The sequence below is a fragment of the Apus apus genome, chromosome 14 (genome assembly GCF_020740795.1).
Source record: "Apus apus isolate bApuApu2 chromosome 14, bApuApu2.pri.cur, whole genome shotgun sequence".
In the NCBI taxonomy this organism is placed as follows: domain Eukaryota; kingdom Metazoa; phylum Chordata; class Aves; order Apodiformes; family Apodidae; genus Apus; species Apus apus.
This window is the reverse complement of record NC_067295.1, coordinates 11,038,391-11,066,202: the sequence shown is the minus strand read 5'-3', so window position 1 is coordinate 11,066,202 and position 27,812 is coordinate 11,038,391. Positions and strand designations below refer to the sequence as shown.

The following is a 27,812-nucleotide window of genomic DNA, read 5'->3' as shown; positions in this document are numbered from 1 at the left end:
GCAGTGCTTCTCATTTTCTAGTACTGTATCCAGAGTGGAAGAAGAGGAACTTTCCAGTTTCTCAAGGTCAGTTTTTTTTCCTCATCTCTTGAATGCAGTGCTTTTGTCATGGTAAATTCATCTTATCTTACCTTTTGTGGATATTGTGAAATACAGTGTGTCAGTATCTGGACTTGTATTGCTCTAAATATTAGTAGGATGGAAGTCTAAATGAAGGTGAAGTTTTGGAGAATTTTTAGCAATATTGTCCGGTGGCTAGCCCTGTTACTTGCTCAAAAGCTTGCTGTAGTTTGTTTCAGACTTGAAAAAACACATTTGCTTTCTGTATAAAGGCTGCTCCTATCGAAAGTGAAACTCAAGTTCATGTAATAAATTATTTTAACAGATCTGGCAAGACAACTTAGAGCTATACTTTCTGTTTAGGATGGCTGAAATTCTGTCTTTAAGAGAGTCTCTGAGTGTAAATGTACTTTTTTCTGCCAAAAAAATGTTACAGGCAAGGTGTCGGCTGTGCTGCTTTATTTCATCTTAGTGCTGGGATGGAAGAGCTGTGACATGCTAGGTGGTATTGGATATGGAAAGCAATTCTGCTCTCAAATCACAAGTCTGACACCTGCAGGACAGTATGTTGTTAGTCTGCCTGAACTTGCTATCTCAACTAGTAACGTTGCTTTTATCTGTTGTGTTAGTCACTATACAGCGAAGTTTATTGAAGGCAGAAACTTCCTCTACCTGATACTTGTTCTAACTTCTTTACATTCATCTCTAAGGGTGATAAAGGAGAATGTGACAGGATATAGAGCAGCTTTTTTTCCAGCATCATCTTTGTTGTTCTTCTGTGTTAGAGTATAAAGCCCATGGAAAGTAACACACCACTCCATTGGCAAGATAAAGACTGTCTGTAAATGTAATCTCTTTTTTTAAAACCTGGTAGTACAACAGGAAAATTAAACTGGCTGTCAGATGTGTAAGCCTTTCATAGATCTGAAATAGAAACTGAAAACTTCAAAGCTAAATATAAATTGAGCACCATTACTTGCAGTTTATGAATGGAAGAAAGGAAAATCTGTTTGGTACCTGTGGAGCAGAGGAATTGTTAGTAGTGGATTTGAGGAGAGGAAAGGGAGACAGGTGACTGTAGCATGGAGGGGAGTTGATTCCTCCTCACTGCTGGCTTGCCCACCTCCCAGAGAGTGTTGCCCCAAAACACTGCCAGAGACAACAGCCAGGAAACACATCCCCACCGTGTGGTGTGTGTATTATGCAAAATGACATAACCAGGGTGCAGAAGAAGAGACGCTTTCTAAAGCTGTTTAAAAATAAAATAAAATAAAATAAAAAGGCTTTAAAACTATGGCTGCTGTTACTGAGATTTTAGCTCAAAGTACTAGTGTTTCACTGGACTCCTTAATTTAGAGTTTAATATAACCTGTTTTTTGCCAGCCTGCTTCACTCAGGTGAATGTGTAGCACTTAATGAGTCTGGGATGTTGCAAGAAAATAACATTTCTTCAGCAATCTTTGTGTTTAATTTTTTAACATCCAGTCTTCACAACAGTTCTGCTCTCTTATTTTTCCCTCATCTGAGACTGGGAGCTGTAACACTGTCATACTCAGGTTAAGAAACATGTGATATGCATGGCACTACTACTCTTTGCTAGGAATTATCCTCAGCTTCCTGAACGGGCACAAAAATTAAATTGCAAGGGTTTCCTCTGTTCCTGAAATTACATATTTTCAGTTTTCTCACCCTCTGTACTCATGTGAGACATTATTACCTGTCAGTTCAGATGTCAACAGAGTTTTGGGAAGAAAACATTATTGCCTGTACAATCCTTCTCTGTTCTATTGGAAATCTTTTGATTTTATGTATTAGTCTGAAGTCTTTAATATGTTGATCCTTTCAAATATAAGATGTGGTTAAATCAAATTATTGGTGTAAGATGATAGCTCTCAACCACCTCCCTTACATCTAGAAATCTAAAATGCTTCACCTAACTCTTCAGACTTGTATGTGACTTAAGTGAACACTTAATCCCTCTTTAACTGAATTCTTTGTCCTGTTATGGTCATGTTCACTATTTCTTTTAATACTTTTCCAGCATTTTTAATTCTTATGGTGTCACTTGGATTCTAAAAGAGCATTGACAAAACCATTGAGAATCTTAGAAATTAATCATAACTTTATGATGTAAATGAAGAATACTGTGCTAAAACAAATGTATTCCAAGTAGAATCCTTGCTGCAGCAGGTAGGCACTGAGTCTCTGCAGAAGTAATACAGTGGGAGCACAAGTCTACCAAATATAGTGATGCAGGTGTTATTTCAAGGTTTAAAGAAAAGAAGTCTGGCTTAACCAGTGTCCAAACAACAAAGGACTGAACTTTCTGAATGGCATGGAAATACATTTGCAAGGACATCTTGTTTTCCCCTCTCAGCATGTGCACTTTGTGCCTGGAGGCCTGTCACAAAGGAGAGCCCAGGCAGCCCTGGGGGCTTCAGTCCTTTGCCTTGTGGGTCAGTATGGGGTCTGCCTCCCTTCTGAGAGCTGGCTCAGTGCTCCCAGCCCTGACACAAAGTACTGTGGCATTTTTTAGTCCTCTGAGGTGAAAATGTGCCAAACATCCGTTTCGGCAGCAAAATATATGGTACCCCCAAGGGACTGTATTATTAGTGTGAAACCATGTATGAAATAACAGAGAAAATGCTGAGCATTACAGAGCTTATTCATCTTTGGTCTTGGATGTGGGACTGCTGGGATACTGTGAGATAAAGGGGAAGCCCTGGGAAAGGAATTGCTGTAGTAAACAAGTTTGGTAATATCTGGTTTCATTTTCAGTTACGACACACAGCAAAACACTTGCTGTCCCTGAAGTGTAATTCCACTTGCTTCTGGCTCTCTTGGTGCAGAAATTTCCATCTCTCCAAAACTCACTTCTTCTTTCCTGCACCTTTGGACAGAGTCCTTTCCATGGTGGCACCACGATTTTAATGCAACAAAGCACAGCTGCTCTTAAGAATGTGTTGGTTCAGCTACAGAAAGAAATCACAGCACCCCAAATCCAGTGTAGTCAATAGAAAGACAGCTATGTATAAATTTGTGTCAAAACTGAAGTCATGAAGCAAAAAGAGGGTAAGCTGAGGACCACTCAGACCGGTGAAACAAAAAAGACAAGTAATCAAGTTTTTCATTCTTCAGAGTGGCAATCTTCATTCTTCCCGGGGTAGAGGCTGTGTTTCTCTCACTCCTATGCTCCTGTGTTATAGAACACTTTAGGTTCTAATTTCAGCTGTCTAGCTGGACTTGGCACTGGCAAGACTTACTCTTGGTTTTCTCCTGACTTCTTGACCGTTGTAGCCAAAAAATATTTTTCATTACTGATGTATTTATCACCAGGGAAATTCCATTGAGAGAAAGGTTTTAATAACAAAAGCTCTAGTGACTATGATATAATTAAAGCTTAGTATTTCCATGAAGATGTAGTTATACTTAGTCTCTTTTCATAGGACTTGCCCTTTTCTTTGTGTGCTATAATTAAGCAGTTTACTAATTACTGAACTTGGACTGATGCATTTGTCTGTCTTGCATTCCCTTTACAGCTTCTGCCCAATTACTTCTCTGTCTCTAGCCCCAAAATTACATTGACTCTGAGGTAATTCTTTAATCACAGAATGCCAGGTTGGAAGGAGCCTCAAGGATCATCTGGTCCAACCTTTCCTGGTACTACTATAGTTTATCTGAGATGGCTCAGCACCATGTCAAGCTGAGACTTAAAACTGTCCAATGTGGGGGAATCCACCACTTCCCTTGGGAGACTATTCCAATGTTTGACTGTCCTCATGGTGAAAAATTTACCTCTTGTGTCCAATTGGAATCTCCCCAGGAACAACTTGTGCCCATTACCCCTTGTCTTTTCCATGTTACTCTCTGTAAACAGGGAGTCTCCATCTTCTTGGTAGCCACCTTTTAAGTACTGGAACATGGTAATAAGGTCTTCCTGAAGTCTTCTTTTCTCAAGGCTGAACAAACCCAGTTTTCTCAGCATCTCCTCATGGCAGGTCCTCCAGTCCTCTGATCATCCTTGTGGCCCTTCTCCGGACTTTCTCCAGCCTGTCCCATCCTTTTTGTAGAGCAAGGACCAAAACTGAACACAATACTCCAGATGTGGTCTGACAAGCACCAAGTAGAGTGGGATGATGATTTGTTGATCTCTGCTGGTGCTGCCCTTGTTGATGCAGCCCAGCATCCTGTTGGCTTTCTTTGCCAACATTCTTTATTCTATAATAATGTTATTTTTAATAGTGTTATTCACAAAGTCTGGCAACCTGGCATTCCAAAAGCCCTGACTCTGTTTAGATTTTATATTTATTCAACAAAGGAAAGGGCAATGCAAAATGTTGCAACAAAAGGAAAATTTCATCTAGTATGTTTATAATCTTGTTCTTGGTTCTCATGCAGGTTCATCAACTTCTGCTTTCCATTTATACTGCAGCAGGCAATAATATCAAATTTCTGTAATCTTGGTAACGTAACAAGGCCATACAACATGAAAAAGGAGAACTAACTGAATTAGTTGCTCTTCTGTGTTGTAGCTCTGGATTCTGGTGTCTGCTGCAGTGGAACACAGTGAGGTCCCTTTCCAAGCTGTTCAGAGGGACAACCCCATGAAGGGGTAAGAGGAATGAAGATTAGTTCATCACAACACAGCACGTGGTAGTATGAGCAGGCCTGCTCTGCCTTCTTTCATCAGAGCTGCAGTATTACCTGTATTTATCTTTTTTCACATTGCAGGTGGACTGAATGGTAGAGCAGGTTGCTCCACATTTACACATCTCAGGAAAGTAGACGTGCAGCTAGGGTCATCAGTGGCATTCTGCTAAAGGCAGAATATTTGACAGCCATATTATAGCTATTCTTCATTGCAAAATATAGTGCTTGATGCCCAGCTGAAACTTATGGTTGTGGTCTGCAGACGCCTATTTAGTAGAATATGGTTTAGAAATTTTGCTGGTAATTCATTTCATGCTGGCTTCTCAATATTCGGTTGGAGTAAATTACTTGGATCACTAGCCTGGGTGGCATTAGTATCAGTGATCTGTAAACACTGAGGAGCCAATATCTGTTTTTTAAATAGTGTGATAAAGATGATGAATAAGCAACAAGCAGTGTTATTCCCCTACCTGTGAAATATTCAGGAGGAATGCTTGAGCTTATTCTTGTGCCTGCCGCAGTAACTGGAAGGAAATAGAAAGGATTTAAAATTAGGTGGAGGAAGAGATAAATTTTATCAAGAAATATAGCTGCAGCAGTCTAAACAGTTCTCACATAAACATGGGTGACTGGAGCACGGAGCACCTTAGCTCTGTCAGATTTGTCTGGATACTCTATGGCTCTCTGCCTGAAAAGCTGTAGCAGTTCCCAACTCGTTAGTAGATATGTGTGTAAGTTCTGAAGGGGAATGGAAACTGATTAAAAAATAATTCTGATAGATTCCAAAGTGTCAGTACGTGCTCTGTTACCAGAAACTAATCTCTGAGGTGATCATGCCATTGTGTACACAATCAACCATATGGTTTGGGAAATAATTATGTAAAATAAGTGTTCTGCCTTTCACTATTCCTTGTGCTGAGGGGATGTCTCCTAGTTGCCACCTCCAGGGCTTAGGAACTGGGTGTAGTATCCCAGCCAGAAGCTGCTTCCCCTGTGAAGAAATCATCCTGACATTAAAATCTGGGATTATTCTTCCATTCTCTTCCCTGCAGTCTTCTCATTTCCCCAGTATCTGTGCTTGCAGCATTTTTATCCCGATAAAAAGGAGTTGTGACTGATTCAATACTTGGCACTTTTGGTCCAGGTGGTCATACTGCATTATACCACTCCTCTCATTGGAGTAAAAGATGGATAAATCTCATTGCAAGCTGTATTTGCATCTATAAGCTTAAATAACTTGGGGTTATAAACCAGTGCAAGATTTGGTAGCCAAGACCAGTTCCATAGCCTGAAGATCTCAGTGTCTTGTCAACAGAAAGCCACAGTGCAGGACTTGTCATTTTTGCTGACAAAAAGTGTGTATTTGTCATAGCTAACTGGCTTGCAATTTGATTTCAGACAGCAAGAGACAAATCATGGATTCAGCTTTTTTGCCTGAAAATGGCTATCTTGCTATGCTGCATGGTGATCTTGATCTATTGCATACTTTTCTTGATGCTAAGCCACCTGGAGATGAAGAAGGTGACTTCTTTCCAGGTTAGTAAAACACTAACAAATGCTCAATTAATCATCATGCTGAAAGTTATTACCATCACTTCTCACATATTAGCCATCTAATGGCGGTTTATCATGGTGGCTGGAATAAATTCAACAGAGGCTTGATTTAATATATAGTAACTTTCTATTTGTGTATAAAATACTCCTCCCAGAAACTATCGTGTTTTTTAAACATACATATTTACAGCTTCCTGCTCAGTGAGTCTAACAAAACATACTATGCATGTCACTCACCAAGGTGTGAGGCTAATGTCTTCAGTTTGGATATCATTGCTGTAACTATTTTATTTGCAAATGTTCCTATTTTAAACTGGTCAAGTGTCATTGACACTTTTGTAGCTTCAAGCCAAAAGCTTTACAAAACAGAGACTTTCAGACAAGTTTGTGATGAAGTTAGTCTGCCAGCAAACTAGCATTTAATTTCCTTCTGTGATCCTAAGGCACCAACACAGTTGACTTTCACTACCAGTTGCCTTTTTACAGTTTTTGGGGGCACAGATCACTGATTTTATGATTTTGTGACAGAGGGGGCATAAAGATGATAGTTTCTTGCTCATAAGTTGGGAGGTAATCACGCTGGGAGGTTGCCCTGGCTCTCAAACTTTCTTCTCCTGCATCTGTGAGGAGGTTGTAGGATGTTCCGTTCTCCCTGAGTTTGCTGACATAAAAGTATGAAAATGTATCTGTGCTGCTGACTGTTGTGGAGCAATAGGTGAGCTCATTTAAATAAATGAGCTGCGCTGTGGGTTGAGAGTAGCAATGAAAGGAGAAGAACAGATATGTACCAGATGTGAAGTCTTATAGCTCTGGGCCCAATAGGTATAAAACATGGAGGATAAAATTGGAGGGTTCCACCTCACATCCTTGTTGCTCTCATAAGTGACCAATGTCAGCAAGTACATGGTCAAATCAGTGGACAACTGAGCACAAGGATCTCTAATCATCTTTGTGATTGATTATTTCCCAGGTTGAACTTTGGTCTCTCAAATTCGGACTGTTAATAACACCTGCAGGAGTGTTTCTTCACTCCCATGGCCTCACTTGCTCAGTGACTGATAGTAGGATGAATTATGAATCAAGGACTGACTCGTTAGATCAGAAATGTTTTACTGATTTGAATACTTTTGAGCCTTAGCAATGTCTGAAATGATGTAGGTAAACTGAACATTGTCAGGACATGGTGCCAGTTATTGGTAGCTGGATGTCTCTGCTGTGAAGATGTTAGCATGGTCCCTCACAAGTTTTTGGCCTTGGCCAACTAGCAGCTTCAATAGGCAGTTTGTAGCTGCAGTTCAAGGGTTAGCAAGGACCCAGCACCAAACAGGAAATTTTTATGGTATCACCATATCCTGAAGAGTAAGAAGGTTTAATATTATTAATGAGCCTGGGCCACACTTGTCACAAAATGGACTGTGGAACTGTTTTATTTACTAGGGAAGATGAAGTCTCAATGTTTAGCAAAAGGAAAGTGTTGATTTCTGGGTAACTACAAATTACTGATAGTTTAGTCCTGTTTCTACTTAGCCAACATACAGCCAAGAGCCAAAGCCTTATGCTGAAGTAACCAATCTGCCTTTTCTGCATGTCCTGCTATCTGTTTATTTTTATTCTTTGGTGAAGGTATTCATTGTGTATTCCTTCTTAGTTCTGGATCCTGAAGTTGATGCCAGCAACTGTGAGCAGTCCAATAGTATGGATTTCCTGTATCCAAAGGAAAGTGATGAAAATGGGGAAGAATTGTGTCTCTGTTCCAACACCATAGAAGCTTATGCTAGAATAGGTATGAAAGCAATTTTTACTTTTGAAATCATTGGTTTCCAGTCACTTGCAATAGCTATTTCTTACAAATTTTATTTTCAGGCTAAAGAAGTGGCCTATGCTCAAGTGGCCTGTCCCTCATGCATGGTAGATCTAGCCAGGGTACCCAAAACTGTGCATTGTGGGGAAACAGATGAACAGTAGCTTGTGGTTATTCGGGGAAAATCTCACTATTGTTGGCTCCTTCTGCTTAATACTTCCTGTCTCAACTTCTCATTTTTAATTTTCATTTCCTGAACTACAACTCATCAGAAAAAAAACCTTAATTTAACTCTTCTATTTCATTTATACTGCAGAATTCTGTTAGTCAAAGTAAGCTTACAAGAGTTTGATGTGAAATGTGTGGTGTCATTACTGTGTTCCTTTTTTCTTTTTTTCCTCCTCCTTGCTAGCTGAATTAGCAGACTATGTGCTAAAAGATCAGCAAGAGAAGCACATGGAAGACATTTTTGGTAAGATTTATGTGGCATAGATTAATTTTCTACATGACAGTGTTTTGACTAACACCTGCACTGTACCTCATCCCCACAATCTGAGTAGTAGTAAAGCTTCTACACATCTGCTATCCTCTTCTTTCCCTCTGGGAACTGTCCCCAAGGATTTACTAGGCAAACTCTGAGGGTTTTCTGTATTTTTGCAGGCCTTTGTCAAAGATGGCAGTTTTCTCTCTGGCCAATGATGGCCACATTGCTTATCACATCACTATGGCCATTGTGTACACACAGCTGTACTGCCTACTGCAGTACTTGCCCTCAATTAGCATTAGACTTATTCTGAGCACAACACAGATGATATACAAAAGTTCATTAAACCTGGCCCACCCAGGGGACTTGGCGTGGCTACAAATGTAGTTCACACACACTTATTTCTGTCCAGGATGCACGAAGCTGCCTGAGAAAACATGTCAAATTTTACTCTCACCCTGATCAATGCAGCAAGGGTATAATACATATGTAGAAAATTATTCCTTCGTTCAGTGCTTGGTCAGAGATAACGACTTGGCTTTTGGTATAAAATCATTGTTTTGGTAGTGGCACAAATGCAGCTATTTGCTATTTTAGGAAATATATATATATCTCTTACGTGGCTGTTGGGAAATCTATAGAATCAGATTCATAGAATATCTGTATATCCTGTTCTGTGTTTTAGCGAAGTCATTTGGAATCACTTATGAAAGGTCAGTCTTCCTCTATGGCAGTTCTGTCTACATTCACGTGACTTTAAAAATGCTTTTTACTACTCCCTGCTGTGCTCGGAATTTGGGGATTTTGTCACTTAATGGCAAAATTTATATTGGCTTTAAAGGAAACAAGACACAATGTTACTATTTGCCAGTTGAAGAATGGTATGGATATTTCACAGTCCTTACAATACAAAATATTGCATCTCTTGAGAACTCTTTCTTCTGTCTCTTAAAGGACCTAATCCTTTTCATACATAAAATAAGTAACTTTACTAGTACTGAGATCACACTGAATTTCTGACAGTAGATTGTTTTTTTGCAATTCAGAAACTAACACAAGGTAACAGAGTCTGCATTCAGAACTCTGTGGGCTTTCTAAATTGTATGGATCTGGATATGTGTTTTATCACATTATTTTATTTTTTATCTTTTATTTGGACCATATTTTGTCTTCAGTGCCAGTTGGTATGTTCCTCTTGCTTTTACCTCTTATTATAATTTTTCTAGGAGAACAAAGGTTGATGTGTGGCAATATTTCATGTTTTTAGCAGGGAGCCTTATTTTGGATGAAATGGCTGCTGAAAACACCGAGAAATTTACTGACATAGAGATGCAGAAATGTCACAAACGAAGTAAGTGAAAAACAGAGTTAGAAAGGCTGCAGTGTTTGAATGCTAAATTTGCATTTTACAGCACTTTGATTTTAACACCCCCTCGATGCATCTCTCGTAGTTTTTCACTGATACGCCCAGATGTGCTTCCTCTGACTTCGCTCTTCTTGTGCTCTGAGAATGAAAACAGCTCCCCCAAGTACAACCTTTACAATTCACAGAATTTGTTTTTCTATAACATAACATCAAGCATGTTCTATTTCTTCCTTTTTTAAAATATGCAAAACAGTGATTTATTTTTTTTTCAGTGTATCCATAGCTTAGAAAAACATTAGCTGGACGATTCCCTCTTTAATAGCAAGAACAGCAGCCAAAATATTTGCTTACTGGCACAAAAAAATCTACAGCCTAATTGAACTTTCATGGTCAGAGTAAAATAATGAGACTTTTCACATTCATGTTTTATACATTGGACCTGTACACTTGTAAAATAGCTGAATTGAAACCCATAACACTTCTTCTACTTTAAAAAGTTAATTTTCCACGGTGGAAACTTAAAATTACCAAACTGGTTCAATTTTTGTCACTTACCACCTTTTTTTCATTTTTCAGCCTTCTTGAGCTCTTCAGAGAGTTGCTCTGATGCTTCAGTACCCAAATACAGGAAAATTGGTAAGTTATTGGCTAAGTAGGAAATTATTATTGTCTCCTGTTCCAAAGTCTCATGCTCTGTTAGGTATTGTATCTCTACCTTCTAGGGAAAGTTTGCTTTCATAGATTTGATGATACAGCATCACCATGCATTTTCATCTTTCTTCTTCCAGCAGAGTAGAAATGACTGTAGAATCACATTCTCATACATCTCTGACTGATTCATGATGCAACAAATCTGTGGTCTCTTATCAGTAGTAGCTATCAAACCGTGCATCTTAGGGACACCTACATTGTAGCCTGGGAACAGTTGGATCTTTGTGCTTCAAAAGCACATGTTCCTGCTGGGTGACAGGAATATTACTTCCTTAGTGTCAGCAGAGGAACAGCTGAACTTTTCTAAATTAATCTGAGAGAAGAAAACAAAACAGTGGAGAAATAGATCAGTGCCAAATTTTCTTCTCTTTATCACATACATCTTTTATTTAGAATGAGTAATGTTACTTAGGCCATAGTCTGGCAGTTCCTGGGTTTGATCCTCTTTGTTGTGTGACACCTTCCAAAAATCCAGTGAAACATCCTAGTGAAATAACTATGAAGAGACAGCTTCTTGGCCCAGCTTATGCTGTACAGTGCTTTAAAACAAAATAAGAATGGGAGAAAGGGAAAAATTTCAAGGTGTCACACATGGTTAGACCATCTACAGGGCATTACCTGTGGCCAGCAGGCAGGCTATAACTTGTTCCCTACATGTAAACTGGTGCTAAAGTTCTTACCCAGCTGTATGTAGCCTACATGGGTGTTTCAGGCATAGCTAAACCAGCAAAAGACTTCCAAAATCCTTGTGAGAGAATCACCTTTTGATGAATATATTATACAGTGTTTTGAAGTCACATGCACATTAGAGCACACTAGCACACTTCCCAAGCCTCCTAATGAGAACTCTGACTGTACCAAAACCCTTGGGCAAAGTATGTGTCAGGGTGGACAGCCAAAGCCAGTGTGCATCCTAGAGAGACATACAGAGGGCTTAGGTCATGGACTGCACCTCATAAAAATTCAGGCCAGCAATTGCTAAGGAACTGGCATAGTCTGGATGAAAGTCCTAGAGCACACTTGTACGCTGGGACTGTGACCCAAGCTGGTTTTCAACATCCATGCTGACTTCTGGGGGTGGGTTTGAACAGAATTAGCTGTGAAAAAAATACATTTGTTGGATCTGGATGGTAATCACAGTTCTGACTGAACTGGTACCTGCTGGTTGTATTTACTCAGACACAGGTCAAGTTCCTGGCAGTTCATACCGTTTAAAGGTGGATAACCTTCTCTCTACTTAAATTCCTTTATAGATTTGACACTTTTTAAAGCCTGTGTGTATGGCACACTAACAAGGAGAGCTTTCAACAAAGAAATGGCACAGCAGTTTCTGATTAAGAAATATATTGAGACCTCTTTGGCCTCCTTAGCTTCTAGCAATGAAATAACTTTCTCCTTTTGTTCGACTTTTTTTTCAAGTGGAAGCCCCTGCAGTGTCTGCAGGGAATGGCAATTTCTTAGCTATGCCTCTCAGCAACCATCCAGCCAGCTCTGCCTCACTATCCAACCAGCACATGTCCTTTTCTGTTCCTGCTGCCAACGAGTTGGAGAGAAGTTCCATAATTCCTGGTAGGTACAGTACAGCTCTAAGTCTGCACCTGTACACAGCTTGATTTATACAAGGGGCAGGAAAACTCTCTTATAAATCTGGTTATAGACTATGGTGAGGGAAAACAAGTATTGCAATTTTTCAATCAAGGGCTTAAAAGTGTGGCACTCACTGGAAGAATTAAAAATATTCATAGGAAATGAGAAGTGCATTGGCCCTAATGAAAAATAATGAGTTTTTTCATTTAATTGGTGAAATGCATATTCATAAATAAGAGAACAGAATTCTTTACTATATGCTACCCTAAATAATTACTTACTTAAGCACAGGAAATCACAAAACTTTGGTTAATAAACTTTGGATTAGTTCCAATTTCTTCTTTGTCCAGAGGTTTGTAAATGACTGCAGAATAATGATATTTGCACTAGTAAAGCAAAATCTAGGTTGGAAGTTTGTTTACAAAAACTGAGTACTAATCCAAGTGGTGGGCTGTGTAGCCACCTTGCCATGATCATGTTGTATAGCAGAAGGTGCTTGTGGTGTGCTGGCAGTGCTAATGACAAAGACAATTCACAGCTTTCACTGATAGATCTGTGCTGGAAATGAACCAAAAAGCAGTGGATAAGTTTGAAGTCTTGAAGTATCTGATGCTAGCTGAAACAGCACAAAGTAGCAGAAGAAATTCTGTCACACTCAGAGCTATGGCTGATTAAATTGCAAGCACTGCATCATCAAAAAAATTTCCCAGTTGAGTTCAGAAGGATGCTTGCTAGCTGCTTGTACCAGCTGCATGATGTGCAGTTATGTGGGAAAGGTGTAGTGCAAGGGAAAAAAGTAAAATTCAGATATATCATATTTATATGTTTTTTTCTTCTGGATCTCTGGCTCATACATTTACAAGCTTAGTCTTAAGCACTTGTTCTGTTAATAGAATTTCTCTTTAGACTATCAAAAAGCAGTTGTCACTAAAAGCTGGAGAATGTGTTTCACATTCATCATACCTTTAAGGAGTTTGTTTCATGGATTCTATGGACCTCATGTGATCCTATGAATTCTGGTTCACAAACTGTTCTCTAAGAATAGTTGTTCAGAAGCTGCCAGAAAAGTTTTAAGTAGCTTTTAGGAAGCTTTTTTTTTTTTTTCTTAGAAACTTTTAGAAACTAGGAGCCTTTAAAAACTGAAGAGTAATTATTCCGCACTCGTTTCATGACCTCTAGCACCCTCGAGTCCAGAGTGTCTCCCTGTCGGTATGAAAGGAAGCCAAGAGAATACAGGATTTGCAGATCCTCCTCAGCAGATATTTAACTTGGTTCTTGGAAATGGCTATTCTGATGTTATAATATATACAGGTAAGAGCAATAACTTTTCTATCCTCAGAAATAGGCATAAAGTACTGGAAAATCAATGCTGTCAACAAAGTACTAAGTTCCCTCATTTCAGTTACCAATAGCTACAATAGGCTGAAAACTATAATTTGTTTCTTGCCAGTGCTGACTTCTTCCACAGAAACATTGATATACCCAAGTTTTCCAGTTATTTTATGTAGTAAGTAGGAAATTAATTTTATATATGCAGTACTTTTGTTTGGATGAGGGAGCATATTCCTTCTACCCAAAGCCAATTCTCCCCTCCAGGCTTTACTCATATTCACCTTCATGAGGAAAATAAAAATTAATGGCATTTCCCTCTTTGTATTGGTCATTGGCTGCCCAGTCTAGTCCAAAATACAGAGCAGATAAAGGGTTTTAGAGCTACAGGCTCAACTATATCTTAGCAGCAAGCCACTGTGTTTGCTATGAGTTCCAATTCCTGGAAGACAACTTGTTTAGTTAAAAAAATACAAAGGCTTTTGAAGCACCATCAGAAGTGGAAGCTGGGCTGATACCAGTATGGCCTGAGCACCCCAAAACCTCAGACCTGGAAGCCAGGCTGCAGTCAACTCACATAGAAGCCCCAAAACCAAAACTGTTAATACTTTGTTTAACTAAACAATACAGAAGCCTAATATGCAGAAAGGTTTGTAAAGAAATCAAGAGCCTTGGTCACGGTGTAACAATCCCACCTGTGGTAGCAAACTTTCCTCAGACACTTCCTCCAGCCCTCAGAGAGCTCTTAGAACAGGGAGCTTGATTTCAGTGTTTATTTAGTTTCTGATCTCTGCTCCCTGGTGGTAACTGCTTGCACCTTAGTACAAGTGTGTTGTTGCCCTCTGGCGGCAAACACCACCCAAAACTGGGATTAATACGCAAATACCCCTACATTTGGAGAAGTATTTGTAAATTATATGTACTGCTTATGTGAATATACAAGATTAATAATTCCAACAGATTTACAGCAGCACAAGATATATGAGTATGTTGCAAGCCTCAATTCCAAATGCAGCAGAAAAAAACAGCACATAAACCTACAAGGCAGTCCCTTTTCCTTTTTGAAAAGTTATTAACACCTGATTGATTTGACCAATGCTGCTTCACATCTAAATGCATCATTGCAGCTTTCCCTGGTTTTATTTACTAAAATAAATAGTAATCCAAAAACCAGGCACCTTTCTGAAAATAGACATGTCCCCTTTTTATTTAATATTTTGAGTTTATTTTTATTCTACAAGAAGGAAAACTATCTCTGTATCAAATGTATTCTTCCACTGGAGAAAGGACTTGCTTTTTAGAAGTCTGTGGCTGTTTCCCTGCTAGAAGCAATTCTGAACTCTAACCATTTCATCTGTTGCTGGCATGCAGAGTAGGAATTGGTTTCCAGATCACTGAAACTTTTAAGATTTATATTTTTTTAACCACATTTTACGTCAAGGTGAACCAAATATTATGGTAATCAATACATTTGTAGAAATGGGAGACTAACCTGTTTTTTTCTGTTGGGTTTTTTCCACATCACTGCTGAGAGTGGTTACCATGAGACTATTGATGAGGTTGGGTTTGTTACAGTCTCTGTCCATTTAAAATCTGTCCAGCATCTGCAAAGTTTTTCCTACCAAAAGTTTTGTCAAAACTGATATTTGGTCATTACCAGTCTGTAGGAAATATGCATTCTCTGAAAAAAATCCCAGTTTCTTTGTGTATGGCAGACTCATCTGACCAAGTGTAAAAGTCTGCAGTAGTTTGGAGGGAAAAAAAAAAAAAAAAAAAAAAAAAGAAAATTGGACAGTGACAGTACTTTGTCAGGAAGACTAATGGGTAAATTCTGTTAGCAATAGTCACTTCCCTGTGAGTTGTATCCTTAACACTTGGTTACAAAGTGTAGAATAACAAAAGGAAGCTCTTGCTTTCGATGAAAAAAAAGTCCATGTGAATGTGAATTTATGCAAAATACTGACAGATCAGTGGATGTCACCTTGTTGTGCTGAGTCTTCTGCTTCATTCAGCTGTGGAACAGCTGTCATCTAGTTTGGTGTCATACTGCCTGCAACAGTTCACATCAGGTGAATTGTACTTGTGTGAGGACTTTTTTCCTTTCTCTCAGAAGATAAATAAAAGATCTCTCTTTCTGGATGGCATATAATATATATTGCAATGAACTTTAAATTTGTATTAGTCTTATTGTTAAAATTAGTAAAGCTGAGACAATTACTATCTACTTGTCTTCCTCAAGTGTATTATTTTGTTTCTTCAGGTTCAGAACTGTTCAAAGAGGTCCAAGTTACCGTCATTCCTTCTGAAGAACCTTTCAAAAGACCAAGTGAGTTTAGAACTCTTGAATGAAATCTTCTAGTATTTTTTGGCTAATTTTTCAGTATTTCCCTCCATAAAGAAAAGCTACTTGTTAGAAATTGTCCTTCAATAACTGGCGAAGCTGTTCCAAGTGTCTGACCACAGTTCCGGTTTTTAAGATGTTACACTTGTCTAACTTTAGGTATCTAGCTGTAGCACCTACTAAGAAGGTCACTATACTTACCTGGTTTTGTCATATGCATAGATACCTCCAAAATTACTCAGTTCATAGGTCTAAAAGTGTCTTTTGTGCCTGCACTCCTAACTCAAGTACCTACAGTTGCTTGGGACAAATCCAGACCTACATGCTTGATGGGAACTGATGTATTTTGACCATATTAAAATGATGTAATTTAAAAATAATAATAATAATAAAACTGCCATGAGCTCCATGCTCGGAGCATAGGAGGTTCCATGTAAATATCAGAAAAAACTTCTTTACTGTGAGAGTGACAGAGCCCTGGAACAGGCCGCCCAGAGAGGTTGTGGAGTCTCCTTCACTGGAGACATTCAAGCCCTACCAGGACATGTTCCTGTGTGATGTGCTGGCAGGAGTGTTGGACTCAATGATCTTTTGAGGTCCCTGCCAACCCCTAAGATTCTGTGATTCTGTAAGATTCTGTGATGAAGCGTTGTTGGAATTTGTGGACTGGTTTCTTCAGTCTGTGTGTCCTTTTTGTTTCTCTAGAGCCAGTGGAAGCTTTCTGTGCATCACTCATGGATTATTTCAGAGATGTGTGCAAATATGTGGCCATGGAGCGTGAAGTAACTCTTGATCACCTGTTTATTGGTGGAACACTAGTTCAAAGCCAACCTGAAACCAAGACTGGGAAGAACAGCACAAAAGCAATGGAAAAGGAACTGGTAACTTTCAGTCAGCAAGGAAAGGAAAAGACAGCCCTTAAAAGAAGCCAAATATTTCAAATCCCAGACAGTAAACACATAGAGACTAAAGTGATTTTGGTGCTGGGAAAAGCAGGAATGGGCAAAAGCATTCTTGTTCAGAAGATCTGCCAGGACTGGTCCAATGGAGAGTTTTCTCAATTTGAATTTGTTTTTTGGTTTGACTACAAACAAATAAGCTTGCCTGAGAAGAAATACAGCCTGAAGGATCTGCTGCTTGAATTTTTTGTAAAACCTCAAGAGGGTAGCAAAGAGATCTTTGAGTATATATTGCAAAATCCTACTAAAGTCCTTCTGATTTTTGATGGTTTTGAAGGGTTGCATGTTCATGAGAATTTCCCTCATTGCTCAGCCAGCCAGCCTGAAAAAGACTTGTGCAGTGTAAAGGAGCTGCTTTCAGGACTCATCCAAAAAAAGATACTGAAAGGTTGTACTTTATTACTTACAGCAAGACCAAAAGACAAGGTATACCAGTATGTGTCCAAAGTGGATAAGACTACTGAAATAGTAGGATTTTCCCCTCAGCAGAGAGAACTGTACATAACCAAATACTTTGAAGGATTACCTTACTGTGATAATGCACTGAAATTAATCAAAGACTGTGGGTACTTGTTCAGTCATTGTTACAGCCCTGTTATGTGTAGATTTGTATGTTTTCTCTGTGAGATAGTTCTTGAAAGGGGAGACAAAAACCTTCCTTCAACTCTTTCTAGAATCTTCCTGAAATTTGTTCAGCAAAAGATAATACATATGCAAACAGATGTTACAACCATGCAAAATCAAGAGAGTCTTGCTACACTAGCCCGTATAGCCTGGTATCTTGGAGAAAAGCACCAAAGTGCCATGAAAAGTGATCTTCCTTCTAAGAAAGTTAAAGAGTTTGCTCTGAAATATGGATTTTTCCTGCCATTTGCATTCCCCAGACATTCAGATAGTGGAGAAGAGGAATTTGGGAGCACATTCTCTGATTTCATCATTCAGAATTTCTTGGGTGCACTTCACCTTATCCTGCCAGAAGAGATCAAGGATAAAAGTCTTACCAAGTACCTGTCTTTTCTATCCAAGAAGAAAAAACTTTATAACTGGTTAGATTTAGTGCCTCGATTTTTGTCTGGTTTGTTGTTCCTCCAGGATGACCCCTACTTCTGCTCCCTTTCAAGTAAGGATGTAAAACATTCAATCAAGAAGCAGAAAACATTCTTGAAATATATTAGAAGACTGAAGATGAACAAGCTCTGTCCGGAGAGGTTACTTGAACTTTTACATTGTATTTATGAAACACAAAACAATTATCTCTTGCAGCATGTGGCCTTAAGGCTCAAACCAGACTTGTCTTTTCTGGACGTAGGTCTTACACCACCTGATGTCCATGTAGTGCACTCTATTTTAAAAAGGTCAAGAAAAGATTTTTCCTTGGATTTGCGAAACAGCAGCATTGACATGCAAGGGCTAAAAGACTTGGTTGGCTTAAAGAACGTGGCATCATTCAGGTTGGTCATTCTTTGTAGAGTCATTCATAGGACTGTCTGTAGATGACACTTTCATGCAACAACAGCAGTCATATCTGTTGATGTTTTGTCACTTCACAGGGCCTCCCTCAGTGATGCAGTCAGGCTCTGGAAATCTTTAGAACAGACAAAAGACTACGAGCTGCTGAGAGCTTCAACAGAGAAATTTGTTCTTGGCCCCTTTAAGGCAAAGACAATGAAGGACATCAGTGACCTTTCAGACCTTGTAGACGTGCAGAAGATGATCAGCTGGTAGGCTCATTTATGATCAAAAGTATCTTAATATGCTAGCAATTTAAGAAAATGGGGGTTCACTGACAGTGCTGCAGAATGGAGTTCTCTGCTTGTTCAAAAGAGAAGTAGCTCAGGCAGTGCAAGCTCTTGTGTCATCTCGGGGCATTCTCCTGCCCTGATGTCTGGTGTTCGTCATGGCAGGGAGGAGCAATGACAGAACCATGCAGAATATTTATCAAAACTGCCAATAAAAAAGCCAGCTGTATTTTTTTTTTTTTTCTTCAGACTTCTTTTTAATCTCTCACAATGCTGCCTTCCAGTTGCTTTCAGTTATGTAACTTGGGATAACTGGTCTTCTTCCCCCTGCAGCACCTGGCCCATAAGTGAAGTCTCATTTTCCACTGGTCACAAATGACCCAAGTCAGTCCTTCAGCTCAGGAAGTAAAAGCTTGTGCTCTGTGAACTACAGACTCTGTGTTTCATCCCTGCTTATGACGTGACATGGGGATTGGTTGCAATTAAAAGCATGCTTAGCCAGAGTGTTTTGGGGTTTTTTTAATAAAAATTGTGACTTCCATTTTAACAGGGGCAGAGTATTGTGATTAAAATATGCAAAAAATAAGCTTCATGTTTGACAGAAAATACTTGAATTAGAAGAATGTCTTTTTAAATTTTATTGGGAAAAGAGCACTGTGAAAGCAAATTATCAGACGGAAATTAATCAAATGAAGAAAGATCGGAGCAGAAGTTATTCTGAATTTCCCAGGGTCCTCACTTAATGCAGTAGTGGTTTATTTTCTGTAAAAGTTCACTAGAAATTATTTTTTAAGCACTGGTTTGATTGCTAGAATATTTATCATACTCTTCTACCGTGATTTATTTAGTGTGCAAGAGGCATCTGGTTGCAGCAGCTATGAAATTCCTGCCATCAAAAACCTTCAAAAACTAGAATTTGCGTAAGTGAAACACCTCTCTGTTCTTAAATGTATCTATTTAAGACTGAGAAGATGCAAGGGTGTTGGCTGCAGTTGTTAGGCTGATGTATAGTTAGTTTATAGTAAATCATTAAGTAAACCTGTGTATTGCTGTTTTGCTTTTCTCAACTAAATTTATTAAGTTATGGCCAAAACTAAAAATAAAAAAATAATAATGTCTGGCTCCTGCAGTGACACAGATCAACATGGTTCTATCAATTCTGTTTGATTTCTACTACTAGCTGGGGAAAAAGAAGATTATTTTTTTCATCTCAGTTATCAAGATTATAATACTTAAAATCAAAAACCTGAAAAAAATAGACAGAAATAATTAAAAAAAAAAAAACAGAAATAAAAAAATGAACAGATATAAAGGAATCTAAAACAAGGGAGTTGAGTCTTGAAAAGAGTAACAAATAAGTGGCAACTGCATGTTCTGCTGCTTCTGTGCAAGCTGCTGTGCTCTGACCTAAGGCTTGTGGGGTTCTTATCTGGAGGATTCAAAGCAGAAATCCTTGCTGCAGGTTGCAGGGAATGGCTGCTTCAGAGGAGTGTAAAGTAGCTTGCATTTGGGGCTGCAGGGGAAGAAATTAAAATTCATAACTTCTGCTGTTTTGGAGCATGAGAAAACACAGCTGCATGTCTATATTGATTTTTCTTCCAGGCTAGGTCCAGTGTGTGGCCTTCAGGGACTCCTAAAACTTGTGGAAATCCTTGCAGCATTCCCATCACTTCAACATCTAGAGTGAGTAATGCTAAAGATTAACTTTGCTAATGTTGCTCCTCAGCAGCCCTTGCTGATGGGGGAGCTCATGTACAAAAGAAACATTTTATTTGCCAACAACACTACTTGCTTTGAACAAACTGAACAACAAAAACATTCAGAGAATGTAACAGCAGACTGAATATAGGGCTCTCCATCCTCCCTTGAGACACTTGGTAGGGGTTTGTTCGATACCCCTTCAGTCACTTCCACTTTAACCACAGCTCCTCAGTGGATAAAACCTTGTTGAAAAGGTTTAGTAGAAAGTCCCACTTGGGTGCTCTCCCTTCCTGCCATGGCACTGATCAATGCTGCCTGCAGATTACTTGTTTCTTCACTCAAGCTCCATAATGTGCCCAAGCCCCTGGCTTCCCCATGGTGAGGTGTGAGGGACTCATGGTCATGTCTGCCTCAGGAGAGAACAGGCTTCCTCCTGAACCAGAAGCAGAGATAAAGTTGGAGGGTAATTGTCAGCATTTGTGCTGGTGCTGTGCACCTTCTGGTGTCAACCAACATCCCAGACTTCTGGCAGAATTTGTAAGAGATTGAACTTTGTGGGTATGATTCGTATAAAAGAAATAAAACAGCCATACTTAGCTGGTACCTGGTTTTGTTTTGCCCACGTAATTTCACAGTCTTTGTCCCTTCCTTTACTAGAAGCAGCATTAAAAATAGTTTTAAGAGCACCAGTTACTATTTATTCTCTTGTATCTATGACAAAACAGCTGTCTGAATTTTAAGCTTCTCTATGCTAGAAATAATTGTAGCAACAATAGTCAATATTCTGCCATTATCTCTGTGGGAAGATTACTGGGTTTTGAGAAGACCTTTGGTCTTACCAGCTCAGTCCATTGGCTGTTTGTCTGTATTATATCTGACCTTTTGATGATATTTTGGGAAAACAAAGCTCTGAAGTTGGAATGAGGCCTAGGTAACCCAGCATTGTCTGTTAGATTAGAAGAAGATCCATTCTCTAAAATTGTGACTATCTAGAATTCATTCCATCTGGATACCTGAATGAGGAAGAACATTTCTAACACTCTCCATCTGGAGAAGGAGCTGTTTAGGTAGAGCTTTACAGCATCTGCAGGATTTTGTCAGTTCTATATTTCTGTGTGCACAGGAAATCTCATTTCAGCATAGCTGGAACTCAGTTATTTCATAACCATCTTAATAATCTTCAGTGTATGGTGGATGCAAGGCATTAAGTGCTGCATTTACATATCAAAGGAACTGGGTCAAGCCACTCAACTAGTAAAAAAAAATCCTGTGCTGTATAAATTTGGGAAGCAGAAAGCTGCTTATTAGAGAAGCTGTGGTTTGTGTGATGCTTCTTGTTGATTGAGGCTACTGCAGTGAAGGAGCTTCTCAAGATGTACAGAGTGGTCTCTGAGGTCAATAAAATGCAGAAATCTAAATTAAATGGGAAGCTAATTCTCCTTTTGTCCTCACCCAGCCTTGATGCTCTGAGTCAAAATGGCATAGGAGATGAAGGAGCAAAGAGTCTCTCTGAAGTCTTTCCAACCCTGAAGTCACTGGAAACACTAAAGTAAGTGCAGGGTTAACAGTTCTGGAAAATTTTGAAAAGAAATAGATTAAACCTAGGGCCTTAAGGGACTATGTGTTAACAATTATGGGCACAACTAACCCATGAGCATGAAAGACCAATGAGTCTATGGACATACTTAATGGGTATATTCATTAGAGAAATTGGTTAATCCTATGGCAATTCCTCATTTCCCTTCAAGGGCCATACTTTGTCTTTCTCCCTGTATTTGGCCTAAACAGACTCTTCAAATTAAATAAAAAAGACATTGAAAATAATTTTCCCACATTGTAATAGATTAGAATAAATGTGCTCAACTAACAAAGTGATCTCACTTACTGTAGCTTATCACAGAACAAGATAACAGATGTGGGTGCTGAGAAACTAGCTACAGCCCTTCCTTCCTTGTCTTCATTAAAGACACTAAGGTAAGTAGTTGTATCCTGTTCAGTTGTTTTCTTCAATGTACCTTGTTATCTCTGTCAAATTGCTGAGTGTGGAACTAATATCCACACTGTGCAGCAGCCAAGCTTTTGACTTCATCCTTGCATAAAACCTTTAGAGGGAAGAGAAGAGAAATGTATGAGCCAGTCTAGACATACTGAAGGATACCTCAGGGACATAATGAGGACTGTACTTATTTTTAAATCCAATCCTTAATACCCACTTATGAATAATACCCTGTATAAATGCACACCCAAGGCCAACATCTACTACAAGCTTGTGTGGAGCCTGCAGAGTGCAGGACTAAGCCTTCAGCCAGCAGGGATGGAGTGTGTGTTTGGTGCTAGGGGCCCAGTGGTCCATGCCACACCATTAGGATGTCTGGCCTGAGCCTGGATGAAGGGAAGAAGCCCTGGTGTGCAATTCTGGAACAACTTGCTCATGTGGAAATCTTTTGAATGCTGTGCCCCAAATCTTTGAGCCTCATTTTCTTGCAGATTTTTAATTTCACCTAATGTAGACAGAAATGTTTGATTATTCAATAAGAGTCTAGGCCTGTTTCTGTTAGAGCTGTGCTAGCTGGAGCAGGGGTGTGGCCTCCTTTATTGATTGACACAGAAAATATAAAACAGTGCTTTAAACACCAACTGCAAATAGATAAGGAGAAATTGGAAGTTTGACCTACTAAACATATCTGAAATTCCTTGTTCTAGTATATAATCTGTTTATATTATCCACTATTCAACTGTGACTACACTGGTTTGGTTTTCTGCAGCTTATACAATAACAGCATCTGTGATTTTGGAGCAGAAAATCTTGCAAAAGTTCTTCCTGCGATGGAATCTTTAAGAGTGGTTGAGTGAGTATGAAATCTTTGGAGGTGGCCCAGGAAAACTTGCTTACTTGGATACTGAAAATTCAAATCTTCCATGCTTGGGCTAGAGGAGACAGAATTTGGGGAGGCAAATTTCATGGAAATTTCACAGGGAAAATGTGCTTATGCAGAGTCCAGATAGTCAGTGGTTAGAAAGGATTTAGGAGCAGCTCACCATAAAAACTGGAAAATTGGTTTTAAGATGGAATTAGGGTCATGGGGAGTTGAAGAAGGATCTTGAGTACATAGAATAAGATATCCCTCAGATGAACTAACTTATTGATGTTCCAGTTTGAACTTTTGAATATTTTATTAGAGATTTTTTTGAGTCAAAAATCTTTTAAATTATTTTTCTTTCTTCCCCCATCTGCAGATAAGGCTGTATAGTTTGGTTGTTGTGGTTTGTTTTGAGGGTTTTTTTCATTAAATGTTTGATTACACCACTACATTGTGATCTGGACTAACCAAGTCAGTTTTTTTCCTCAGTGTTCAGTATAACAAAATAACTGGTGTTGGAGCCCAGCAGCTGACTGACAGCCTACGGAAATGTCCCCATATAAAGAACTTGGTGTAAGTCTCTTCATATGCTGTTTGTTTGATCTTGTTCTGTAAACTGGGTTAGAATTCATGCTAATGCTGTGCTCTGTATTTGTCAGATTTACAAGAGGCACAAAAAAAGACATCACAGAAATACAAACACAGTCACAGAAATGTTAAAAATGTCCCTGATTTCAGCTGCATTAATTCCCAATCATGCCAGGCAAGCAAGCTGTTCCTGCATCAAGCACAGTTTATACTGAGCCTCCCTTCACAGTACCCAAACTACTCTGTCCTACAGGACTTATGTTTGAAGAATAGACAATGAGCAGACATCATTAAAGGCTAAATAGATTGAAGCTGCCAGCACACATTCAGAGGAAGCGAGTTTGATAGGAAGCTAAAGAGCAGTTAGGGAGGCAGGCCTGTACAGTGTCCTATAACCAGAGTCAGCCAGGTTATGGGTGACTAAAATGTTTTATTTTAAATGAAAATGCATTTTCATTGGTTCCATAGCTTAAATATTTTATAGGACAAACTTCGAAACAAAACACAAACATATATCAAATGCACAAAAAAGCTGTGAAGCAAATTATGCTTCTTAAAATCTATTTCCTTTCTGAATTTATCCCTGCAGGATGTGGAATCCCACCATTCCCTATGGAGTTCTCGAACACCTTCATCAGCTGGACTCTAGGATCAGTGTGTAGATTCAGATGATCCTGTGAAGGTAACATAAACCCTGGTTCCCTGGGACAGCAAGACTTGTTTTTGTGGCAGCTGTTGATTCTGGTTCCACTGGCAAGCAGGCACAGTCACAGCATCCATGTATACATGGCTAAGGAAGGAGCTGCTGCCCCAAAGTAGCACAGATCAGCATTGCATTAGGCCCCCTTTGCCCCCCCCCACCTTGCACCCCTTATCTCCCTGGCAGCAGCACTAGCAGACTGCAGGAGCTGCAGCAACAAGAATGGACTTCTAGGACTCCTAGCTCAGTCCAGCTCAGTGACTGGCAGCTGGCTTGCTCACCTTCTCTTTTCTGCTGCGGAAAGCTAAATAGCTCTGTGCACTTCTCACTTTTAATAGATGAGTCGTGAAGTCCTTAGAGGTGGTTTTGTGTTGCTTTTTAGTAAGTAATTTCATTTTTCCTTTGTTTAATACAAATCTTCCACAGCTGCTTGTCTCACTGTAAAGTTGCACCTACACTGTACTCAGAGCAAACCATTGGTTCTTACATTCCTTGTCCTGTTTTGTGTGGTTTAGCCACTGGCAGCCACTTTTACTTCATGGATTCTGCCTGAATTATTTCAAGGAACCTTGAAATAATTGCATTGTTAGGAATTTGCTAATAGTGCTGATGATCACCAGGATCTCACTGGCTTGATACTTCTGGACTTGAAGGAGTTGCAGCAATCACAGGAAGTTAGGTTTTTGTGTAGGATTTTTGCTCTCAGTTTTCTGCCATGTGCTTCCTCTTACTCTTAAACAAAAAAAATTACACAGGATGCAACAGTGAAATGATCCCAGTGAAGAAGAAGCCAAATTCTCCTTGGTCAGCTCCCAAATGACCTTAATTTTCCTCTGGAAACAGGGCAGTGGCAGTCACTGGTAGGGAGTTCTGCTATGTGAAAGCTAGTGATTCTTGGACACTGGTCAGCTTTTGCACCCAGCAAAAGATGTGTTTAACACAGCTCTGAATAAACAGCCCCTTGCATCTCCCTGCACTGCTGTTCTCTCATGTTTGCAGCACATGCCTGTGGCACCAGTTACCACATTCAAGCAACATGAGTATGTGAGGAAACATTCTTCTTCCTTAGCACTGAGGATCAGATCTAGCAGGAAGTCTGGATCCTGTATCTCAAACTTGAAACATCCAACATTTACCAGTCACTGCTGTCTGTTTTCAGAGCACAACAAATAGATAGTTTTGGTGATGATAATGGTGATTAAGCCAATGGGCATACATCTAATATTCTATTTTCATCATTTCACAGGTAGCATAAAGAAGAGGTGAAGGTGTCCTCTGTGTTTTCCTATCTTCTTGCTGCTTTATGAATTGATGGCTTATTTTCATGATAGTGGCAAAATGAAAAAAGTCACAATTGAGTTTCTGGGTGGTGCTTGAAGTGGGTGGATGATAGAGTTCAATGTTAAAGATCACTTAAAATGCTATTTAAACACCTACTGAGGTGATGAAGAGTTAAGTAACATCAAGTTTTGAAGATGAAAAGAGCATCTGGATATCGTGATCACCATTAAAGGTGACAAGGAATCACAGGATATGGATAGTATAAAATTCCACCATTGATTCATCAAAGAATAGACTGCAAGCTGCTGGACCTGCAACATCAGAAGTAGTGACAGGTCACATCTCCTTTTTTCATGGTGCCAGTGCTAACTGTGATCAAATTCTGCGTGATGATTTTGGACTTCCAAAGCTCTGTTACAGATTTCACTTCTCTGTCTGCACTGATTTGAAGTGCTAGGGTCAGGAGCATAACTAAGAATGATCAGTCTTATAAAACAGTCTGATATTGTAAGATTATCCATAGGAATCTAGAAGTGGCTCTTTCCTTGATGCTAAATACCAATGTTGTCTTAGGGATAGAAAGCTATTTTCTGTCACTCTCTTGTTATTGAATCCTTCAAAACGATTAGGAAAAAGAAAAGATAAAAAAATAATTAAAACTGGAAAATTGACATTGCAGAAATTGAAATGCATACAAATAGCTTCAGTTTCTTGCACAAAAATCCTCAAAGTGACAGTCATCAAAGGTTTTTACTGTGTCTCAAATGAGAATTTGAATTTTTTATTTCTTCATTCCTGTATCTGGTTTGGGATTTAGTTTCTCACTTGCAGGTGGCAGCATAAATGTACAAGCATCTGCTTCATACTTGACAGTGGAATCACTACTGTGTGGAGTTTGTGTGGCCTTCTTTTACAGAGTTTTTCTTAACTAGGCAATGACAGTAACGTATTTCAAAGCATTACCATGTGTCTGCACTGCTGGCCTCAATGATATGTGGGCCAAACACTGATCCTGCTGACTGTGATAGCAAACCTATTGTCTCCTTTTTGCCTTTTTTCTTTTATTATTATCTTCTGTTATTTAAGCTCTGTGAACATGGAGAGAACTTACAGTCATACAGAGATGATTGTGAGGACTAGCATTCTGGCTCCCTGTCCAGATACACACCTTGGAGACAGAAAAACAAAATGGAATTGAAAAAGCAAGGAATATTTGATATTCCATAAACTGAGAAGGGAGGTTTCTGCCTTGGTGTTATCTCAACAACCTCCTTGAAATCTCTTCTGCTAGGAAACACTGACAGTACTGACCCATGGAACAATACAAGCTAGAATCACTCAACTAGCCTCTCAAATACTCTGTTACTTGTTTTTCAAAAAGTCCCCCATTTAAACAGTCCAAATCCACAATCTTTATATTCTTTCCAGCAAATTATACTTCTGCTGAAGTTTCAGTACATGCAGAATCTTGACAGCAGGGATGGAGGGTGGACAAATTAAGGAATGAAGGAAGGAAGGTTGGTTTGGCTTGTTGATCCTGTTAATCAAAGGAGAGCAGAAAACCAGGTATAGTACGTGGAGGAAATGGTACAAGAGAACAAGGTGGAAAAACTCTATGGAGACTATATTTGTAACTAGGAAGTGGTATTTTGAACTGTCTGCATGGTTCTTCCCTCTAGCTAAACTCTAGCCAGAGTCATGGAACAAAATCTCATTTACACTCCGCTCTTTGAGCTGCTTGAATGGGAGGCAGTCTGAGCCAAATCCTGTGTGATGTTTCTATCAGCCTACAGCACTTCAGCCACACAAGCCTTGGCTTCCTTGAACTAAGCTTTGGATGACAAATGCCCCTTTAGGGATATATTCTGCACCTACACTTCACTCTGGCTGAATCTGAGAATGTACTAAGTATTACACAAGCAGCTGAATGTTACAGGACCTTGTCTGGCCTGGTAAAATCATGCTGGGTGTACTGCTGTACTCTTTACAGGTTAGTGGGAGATGCATGTTTATAATGTACAGATTGTAAATGTTACAGTGTTTTGTTTTTCTTTATACATCTTTTTATACGTATTAATAAACATCTTTCTTTTTACAGTA

At 39.2% G+C, this 27,812-nt stretch overlaps 1 protein-coding gene across 1 annotated transcript; it reads left to right on the top strand.

Moving 5' to 3' along the window:
* Window positions 1-27,812, top strand: CIITA (class II major histocompatibility complex transactivator). Its single transcript, XM_051632606.1, has 19 exons — window positions 1-66; window positions 6,109-6,246; window positions 7,913-8,047; window positions 8,478-8,537; window positions 9,817-9,900; window positions 10,492-10,551; window positions 12,046-12,195; window positions 13,393-13,524; window positions 15,803-15,868; window positions 16,589-18,293; window positions 18,393-18,563; window positions 19,430-19,501; window positions 20,184-20,264; window positions 21,739-21,831; window positions 22,173-22,256; window positions 23,048-23,131; window positions 23,633-23,716; window positions 24,321-24,413; window positions 25,678-27,812. The coding sequence occupies exons 2-18, from the start codon at window positions 6,126-6,128 to the stop codon at window positions 24,391-24,393; spliced, it is 3,255 nt and encodes a 1,084-aa protein (XP_051488566.1). The 5' UTR covers window positions 1-66; window positions 6,109-6,125; the 3' UTR covers window positions 24,394-24,413; window positions 25,678-27,812.